General features: G+C 40.9%; 1 protein-coding gene across 4 annotated transcripts in view; it reads right to left on the reverse strand.

Moving 5' to 3' along the window:
* Positions 1-8,605, reverse strand: part of usp25 (ubiquitin specific peptidase 25) — a 64,752-nt gene extending 56,147 nt beyond the window's left edge. For 3 of the 4 annotated variants that reach the window (XM_061963162.1, XM_061963161.1, XM_061963159.1), the window contains exons 1-2: positions 8,384-8,605; positions 2,752-2,829 (exon numbers count right to left, since the gene is read on the reverse strand). In XM_061963162.1, coding sequence (XP_061819146.1) covers positions 2,752-2,829; positions 8,384-8,422 — 117 coding nt within the window. In that variant the 5' untranslated portion in view covers positions 8,423-8,605. The remainder of the gene's footprint in view (positions 1-2,751; positions 2,830-8,383) is intronic. The other variant, XM_061963160.1, reaches the window with a different exon arrangement.
* Positions 8,606-8,902: the final 297 nt, after the last annotated feature.

An 8,902-nucleotide genomic window follows, 5' to 3' on the forward strand; every position in this document is an offset into this window, starting at 1 on the left:
TTGCACACTGAATGCAAATAAATAAATGCCAATAAATCAATAAAGATACCAATAATCAATAAATAGTAATACAAATCAAACCAGATCAAAAAAGTGCAAACTTCTAACTTCTGTCTTAAAAAAATATTCAGTATATAAAAATGTAGTATTGTATATTGTATGCAAATAAATAATCAAGTAAACCATCGAGGTGACTATAGTTTTAGTAAGTGGATAAACGCAGACTATTCCACAAAGTACAGTGCATCAGAAAAGTATTCACAGCGCTACACTTTTTCCACATTTTGTTACATTACAGCCTTTTTCCAAAATGGAGTAAATTCATTTTTGTCCTAAAAATTTCACAGACAATATACTTAATGTCAATGTGAAAAGTTTTTATTTTTGCAAATGTATTAAAAAAATTAAATAAAAATACAGACATACGTAAGTATTCACAGCCTTTGCTCAATACTTTGTTGATGCCCCTATGATATTAATTACAGCCTCAATGCCATAAGCTTGGCACACCTATCTTTGAGCAGTTTTGCCCATACCTCTTTGCAGCACCTCTCAATCTCCATCAGGTTGGATGGAAAGCATTGGTTTTAATCCAGATGTCGCTGTACATTGCTGCATTCACCTTTCCCTCTATCCTGACAAGTCTACCAGTTACTGCCACTGAAAAACACAGCATGATGCTGCCACAACCATGTTTCACTGTAGGGATGGTATTGGCCTGGTGATGAGTGGTGCCTAGTTTCCTCCTAACAAGACGTCTGGCACACACCAGGGTTCAATCTTTGTCTCATCGGACCAGAGAATTTTGTTTCTCAACGTCTGGGAGTCTTTCACAAGTTTTTTGACAAACAATTTACCACTGTACCATTTAGGCCTGATTGGTGGATTGCTGTAGGTTATCCTCTCTCCATAGAGGAATGCTGTTGCTCTGACAGAGTGACCATTGGGTTCTTTGTCACCTCCCTGACTAGACTAAGGCCTGGTGTATACTCTTGTGTCACGTAGCTTGCGTCCCCTCTGACAGCGTCTTATTTGATTAATAGTTCTTCCGTGGGGGTGGCGCCAGACTTGTAATTCTCTTCCAAAACACTAAGGAGCAGCATCTCCAGAAGGAGCAGCGGCAGCTGTCATTGACTGAAACTGTATTTCCTTCTTGTGAAGAGTGACGATAGATGACAACCACAACATTGACATGTTTGTCTACACAAGAACTAATAATTCATAATAATCTATTTACCTTTAAAGGACGTTTTACTTATAAACCATAGGAAAATACCTTCATGAAGATGGACTGCGCAACTTCTGAACGAGTCGCAGCGGAGGACGCTATTATTATTTGCAACCCTACTTGGCCGTTCAGGACATGGGACGAGAGAGAGCTCCCATGTAATTGTAAATAAACAAAACTGTTAAATAACTATTGTAAATTTATGACATGGTGGTGTTAATCTCTATGGTCATGTTCAGAATTCACAAATGTTTCCAAGTATACCGAATGAGAAGTGTTCTGTTTGAGACAAAAAGATGTGCACGAGAATAAATATGTGTCGACATTGAACCTATTGTTAGCACAAGATTAACCATAAAAGTTGAAAAAAGTGTCAATCAATCATCAATCAATGTTTACTTATATAGCCCTAAATCACAAGTGTCTCATAGGGCTGCACAAGCCACAACGACATCCTCGGCTCAGATCCCACATAGTGTCGTACTTTGTGACTTTATCTGGACGCAACAACAACTCACAAAGATGAAAAACACACATCCAGTAATAATTTTTTGAGCACACCAAGATATCAAGTACACAATATCAGTTTGCATGCAAATGTTTAATCACTGTTGTGTTATTTCATACAATAACGTAAGTCTGCTTGCTTGTGTTTATGGACACTCTTTGGCAAAAAACCAGACCAATCCCAACTATGCATTCTGTGTTGCCGGCGACTAAAACCTAAGATTTTTTGCCGGGGCACGCAAGCCTTGCTATGCAGGGGGAGGGGCCACGACGGTGTCGCCTATGAAAGGACGAGAGAGTCTTAAGATGAATGCAGCAATGTACAGAGATACCTGGATGAAAACCAATGCTTTCCATCCAACCTGATGGAGCTTGAGAGGTGCTGCAAAGAGGAATGGGCGAAACTGCCCAAAGATAGGTGGGCCAAGCTTGCGGCATCATATTCAATTTGAGGCTGTAATTGCTGCCAAAGGTGCATCGACAAAGTACTGAGCAAAGGCTGTGAATACCTACTGTATGTACATGTGATTGTTTTTATTTTTTATTTTTAATAATTTTGCAAAATGTATTTAAAAACGTTTTACCTTGATGTGGAAAATGTGTCATTACACATTTTCCACTTTGTTGTACCCTGTCAAAGTAAAAGTCCAAGACTTTGTTATAGTATGTTCTTGCTGACTATTGGTCTGACTCTTGGTGTGGGTGGAGCTAACACATCAGTGCACCTAATTATCAATAAATGGCTGCAGATTGTTGATGCTGTGTGCAGGCAAACATAATGTTGCGTGCTGTGTCATTATTCATCCTCTCGAGCTCTTCCTAAAATGTCAGCGCAAACAAGTATATTATCCTCTCTCTAATTATTATTAATTTACTTTTTAATTTGCAGCCCTTTGAGGCACTTGTGATTTAGGGTTATATAAATAAACATTTATTGATTTATTGAATTTGCTGTTAATATCTGCTTTCCTTACTTAACTTAATTTACTTAACAAGCTGTGTTGTACATAATTTACCTGCAAGGCCTGCTGAAGGAGCTGAATGTCGGTGGTGCCTGTGACCTCTCGTAACTGGTTTAGTAGCGTCTGCTGGTGCTATTGAGGGAAAAAGAGTAAAGGATAGAGTGACTTCAGTAAGAGAGACAGTCACCTAGATCTTCCTGCAAAAAGCAGATACAAGCAAAAAATGTAACTATGCAATGGACTAGATCCCTATATGTTATGAAAATAAAGACGTCAAGTGATGTTACCAGACATGTTGAACTAGCTTGCATTCCAGACGCCATCCTACACAACAAAACCGATGAAAACTTGGAAAAGCAAGGTCTACAAGTTCTTTGTGTGTGGCTCAGTCAAGGACATTGGTATCAAGACTCTAGGATAATAGGCATAATTAGTGCTCATGTAAAGGTTGCATTTTATGATTTAACTTTGCACCTACAGCTATGTCTGTTGTTGTTGCTGCAAGCATCGTCGACAAGTATGCATGTTTTCCGCATCTTTATCAAAATACAACTATAGATGTCAACGTTGTGTATGTGCTGAAAGATTCATTCATTATTGCTGCCTTTGGTAAAAACGTAACTCTTTTAGGTTTTGCTCACATTTGCGTTCTTTTTTTAGACACTCGGAGTTGGTGGTTTTTTGAAACAGTCGTAGCAAAAAGTGTTTTAAGAAATACAAATATCAAGATAATACTTAAATGGGGAATACCAAACGTTATTTTTCTTAAAAATACAGCAAGAAATGTTGATACTAATTTAGAAACACACAATATGACAAAGATTGGGCTTTGAATATATGAACAGGTGGTCCTCTGGCGAAGAAAGAGTTCCATTCCTAGACTATGATGTAAGTCAGATCACTTAGATAAATTAAACTTGAATTACCACTAAAGTCACTCACACTGTACAACACTAGGGCTGCAACAACTAATCGATTAACTCGATTAAAATAGATTATAAAAATGCGTGGAGGCTTCTTTTTTTTTTTAATATAAACCTTTATTTATAAACTGCAACATTTACAAACAGCTGAGAAACAATAATCAAACTAAGTACAAAAACAGTACAAAACAGTGCCAGGGCGGCACTGAGGCTACGTCTCATGAGATGGAGGTAAACTAGTCAATAATGTGTCATGTGCAGCTCACGTGACGACGCCGTCTCCTTTGCGGAAACATTCGAAAAATGGCGCAGGAAAACAGTACGGATCGTTTAACATATTGAGGTTATTGCTTCAATGGAGAAAAGTGTACAACCTAAGTCGTCAAAGGTGTGGGAACACTTTACTTTAAAAACTTCTAAAAAGACAATTTTCGGCCATCTGTATAGCGTGTTTGAAATCAATTTAAACCATAACCAAGTGATTGATCATTCGCGCTAAGAGCTTTATGTATCCCCCGACCCTCCTGCGCCTTGCACAAAAAGGAGCTCCTCCTCCTAGCTCACCCACTTGTTCCAACACGGACAAAATTAGATCTCAGTTAAAGGAACTGGTCAGTAAAAGACAACGTTTTTTCACCACCACTTGACACAAACTGCACTGCACGCTAGTAACTCGGTGGGAACAAGATAGGCTCCAGCACCCCCCACAACCCCGTAAGGGACAAGCGGTAGAAAATGGATGGATCTCAACTGTTTATTTTTTAAGGAACACATTACCGTATTTTCCGCACTATAAGGCGCACCGGATTATTAGCCGCACCTTCAATAAATGGCATATTTCATAACTTTGTCCACCAATAAGCCGCCCCGGACTATAAGCCGCGCCTACGCTGCGCTAAAGGGAATGTCAAAAAAACAATCAGATAGGTCAGTCAAACTTTAATAATATATTAAAAACCAGCGTTCTAACAACTCTGTTCACTCCCAAAATGTACGCAAATGTGCAATCACAAACATAGTAAAATTCAAAATAGTGCAGAGCAATAGCAACATAATGTTGCTCGAACGTTAATGTCACAACACACAAAATAAACATAGCGCTCACTTTCTGAAGTTATTCTTCATTCGTAAATCCTTCGTCTTCGGTGTCCGAAGTGAAAAGTTGGGCAAATTTACGATCCACTGGCAGATGTTGGCGTCGTCTGGCGCTGCCTCCTAGTCTTAGTGAAGGTGTGTTCGCCTTCTGTCATCCATTGTTCCCACGCAGTTAGCAGTCTAGCTTCGAATGCCCTGTTGACACCAATATCTAGCGGCTGGAGGTCTTTTGTCAATCCACCCGGAATGACGGCGAGTATTGAATTAAGCGCGTAAGCGTGTCTCTCAATGTGCTGTTATGAGCTAGCAAATATAACAACTACACTACCCAGCATGCAACGATAGTTACGAGCATGCGCGGTAGCCCTGAGAAGTTCCCACGCAGTTAGCAGTCTAGCTTCGAATGCCCTGTTGACACCAATATCTAGCGGCTGGAGGTCTTTTGTCAATCCACCCGAAATGACGGCGAGTATTGAATTAAGCGCGTAAGCGTGTCTCTCAATGTGCTGTTATGAGCTAGCAAATATAACAACTACACTACCCAGCATGCAACAATAGTTACGAGCATGCGCGGTAGCCCTGAGAAGCGTTGTTGTATGCTGGGAGTTCGAATGTGGTTATGAGCACGCTGTGAGAAAACGTTGAGAACTCAGTTAACACGCCTCGTCTGCATTATTTATAATTTGACAGACAACACACTTAATAGGAGCCATTTTGGGGTCTTTACATAAACACACAAATGGAAATGAAACGTCACATATCCCAGCATGCACCGCGCGCTTCTTCTACGGGGAAAAAAGATGGCGGCTGTTTACCGTAGTTGCGAGACCTAAACTTTATGAAAATGAATCTTAATATTTATCCATATATAAAGCGCACCGGGTTATAAGGCGCACTGTCAGCTTTTGAGAAAATGTGTGGTTTTTAGGTGCGCCTTATAGTGCGGAAAATACGGTAATTAAGTTCCATGGTAATTAATTACATATATTAAAGAGTAAATTTGTTAGTAAATCAATTACATTTTTGGTAAGGTAACAAGTAACTATAACTAATGACTTTTTAAAAGTAATTTTCAGAACACAGCCTGTCACACAGCCTCAAGAAGCAGTTGGCAGGTTGGTATTCCTGACTAAAATCCTTGTGTGTATGTCCTATAATAATGTTTACCTATAAAAACACCAATTGTGAAAGGTCAATTATTTTCATGCTGCAGCTAATGTTAAAAACATGTCCTCTTTCACATTTTGTTCGTTTGTGTTTTTGTTAGCTGAATAATTAAGCATAGCTCAATGTTTTTTTATGAAGATTGGAGATTATATTTGACTTTTCTTATATTATTTCCATCCATCCATTTTCTACCGCTTATTCCCTTCGGGTTCACGGGGGGCGCTGGAGCCTATCTCAGCTACAATTGCGCGGAAGGCGGGGTACACCCTGGACAAGTCGCCACCTCATCGCAGGACCAACACAGATAGACAGACAACATTCACACACTAGGGCCAATTTAGTGTTGCCAATCAACCTATCCCCAGGTGCATGTCTTTGGAGGTGGGAGGAAGCCGGAGTACCCGGAGGAAACCCACGCAGTCACGGGGAGAACATGCAAACTCCACACAGAAAGATCCCGAGCCCGGGATTGAACTCAGGACTACTCAGGACCTTCGTATTGTGAGGCAGACACACTAACCCCTCTTTGATTGATTGACTGATTGAGACTTTTATTAGTAGGTTGCACAGTCAAGTACATATTCCGTACAATTGACCACTAAATGGTAACACCCGAATAAGTTTTTCAACTTGTTTAAGTCGGGTTCCACTTAAATTGATTCATGATACAGATATATACTACCATATATACTATCATCATAATACAGCCATCACACAAGATAATCATCAGGGTGTATACATTGAATTATTTACATTATTTACAATTCGGGGGGGGTTAGGTTTGGTTGTTATCATCAGTCATCAACAATTGAGAACAGAGAAATGGATATTGAAACAGTGTAGATCTGACTTGGTAGGATATGTACAGCAAGTAGTGGACATAGAGAGAGAGGGATGAGAAAGTATAAGAAAAGTACGGTATCTACATTTGATTGTTTACATTTGATTATTAACAATCTGGGGAGGGTGTTAGTTTAGGGTTGAAGTTGCCTGGAGGTGTACTTTTATTGCAGTTTTGAAGGAGGATAGAGATGCCCTTTCTTTTATACCTGTTGGGAGCGCATTCCACATTGATGTGGCATAGAAAGAGAATGAGTTAAGTAAGACCTTTGTTAGATCGGAATCTGGGTTTAACGTGGTTAGTGGAGCTCCCCCTGGTGTTGTGGTTATGGCGGTCATTTACGTTAAGGAAGTAGTTTGACATGTACTTCGGTATCAGGGAGTGTGTAGCGAATTTTATAGACTAGGCTAAGTGCAGGCTTCACGGTGGCAGAGGGGTTAGTGCGTCTGCCTCACAATACGAAGGTTCTGAGTAGTCTTGGGTTCAATCCCGGGCTCGGGATCTTTCTGTGTGGAGTTTGCATGTCCTCCCCGTGACTGCGTGGGTTCCCTCCGGGTACTCCGGCTTCCTCCCACTTCCAAAGACATGCACCTGGGGATAAGTTGATTGGCAACACTAAATTGGCCCTAGTGTGTGGATGTGAGTGTGAATGTTGTCTGTCTATCTGTGTTGGCCCTGCGATGAGGTGGCGACTTGTCCAGGGTGTACCCCGCCTTCCGCCCGATTGTAGCTGAGATAGGCTCCAGCGCCCCCCGCTACCCCAAAGGGAATAAGCGGTAGAAAATGGATGGATGGATGGCTAAGTGCAAGTTGTTTTACTCTGTCCTCCACCCTGAGCCAGCCCACTTTGGAGAAGTGGGTAGGAGTGAGGTGGAATCTGGGGTGGAGGTCTTCCACCGTGCTGCCCAACCACAAGGTCACTGAATGAAATAATGAATAATGAAATTGTCATATTTAAGACATTTCATATTGCTACAAAAAAAGTATGCTACTAATGGAATAAGCTAAGCACTGTCGTGGTTGGTGCACTTTGAACTGTAGTTACTAAAGTTTGAACTCGGGTGTGGGTGTGGCTGTGAGTGTGGATGCGCGTTAACAGCGTGTCCTGAATTGAAAACAAACCCATCGGATGTGAGTAAAATCAGCATTAGCACAACAAGTAACAACAGTACTTTCACACAACCGCCATGTTTGTCCTCACCTATTAGACTCGCACAAAACCAGTTATTCGCTTGGCAATTCCGATTTTAAGTGGCTATAAGTGGCGTTACGTGACTCTCGGCGTCCATTATTTGATTGCCGCCACAGCTGGCGAAGAAGTACCAGTAAATGTCGTTTGCATTAGTCAGTAAATGCAGTCAAACTTTGTAAACAATTTCACCGAGTTTTTAATTGGAGGTGCTACAGAGTGCTGACATTAGCTAGCAAGTAGCAAAACACTGGCTAGGAGGACGCTAGGCCCCATGTAAACAATTGAATTTGGCATAATTATAAACAAATGAGACGTAGCCCCGATAAAGCATCACTGCATATTAAAACAAACAATTCATATATAGTCTATATAATTTATATACATTCCGTAAACAGGCCGAACATGACAAGTAAATGGCATTGCACTTATGCTAGCGTTAGCTCGCCACGGAGTCCGCGCGAAGCTTACCTTTTGAGAATGCTGGAGGACATTTTGCTCCACCGTCATGGCCGCTTTAACGTCAAAAGTGGTCAAATTCCTACCGGGGTCGAAACTTGGCGGGCGAATGTCTGCTCGGTGACGTTAAACACGGCGAGAATCTTCCTGCGACACCACGGGCGCCATGGCGGAGTGACTTGCCCAGATTGTCAGCAGGCATCAACACATCGATGCCTGCAGTCATCCGCTATCGACTACTCACGTCTGTGTGGACGGCATGACGTCACTGGCCATTTTTAAACATACATCGGGTGTTGAAAGCTGCATTTCTTTAAAATGATAATGTTAAAAAAAAAAAACGAATATATTGTGTGGCGACCATATTTTAATAACGATGTCGATGATATTTTTTGCACTTTCATGGAGAACAGCATCAAAGTGACTTACGCACTAAAGTAAGTGGTAAATATAGAAGTCATATGTATGTGCTTGCTGAAATGATCCAAAGCTTTTGACCGAATAAATCGTTTGTCAACAGAGATCTTAGTA

The sequence above is a fragment of the Nerophis lumbriciformis genome, linkage group LG09, assembly GCF_033978685.3.
Source record: "Nerophis lumbriciformis linkage group LG09, RoL_Nlum_v2.1, whole genome shotgun sequence".
Taxonomy (NCBI): Eukaryota; Metazoa; Chordata; class Actinopteri; order Syngnathiformes; family Syngnathidae; genus Nerophis; species Nerophis lumbriciformis.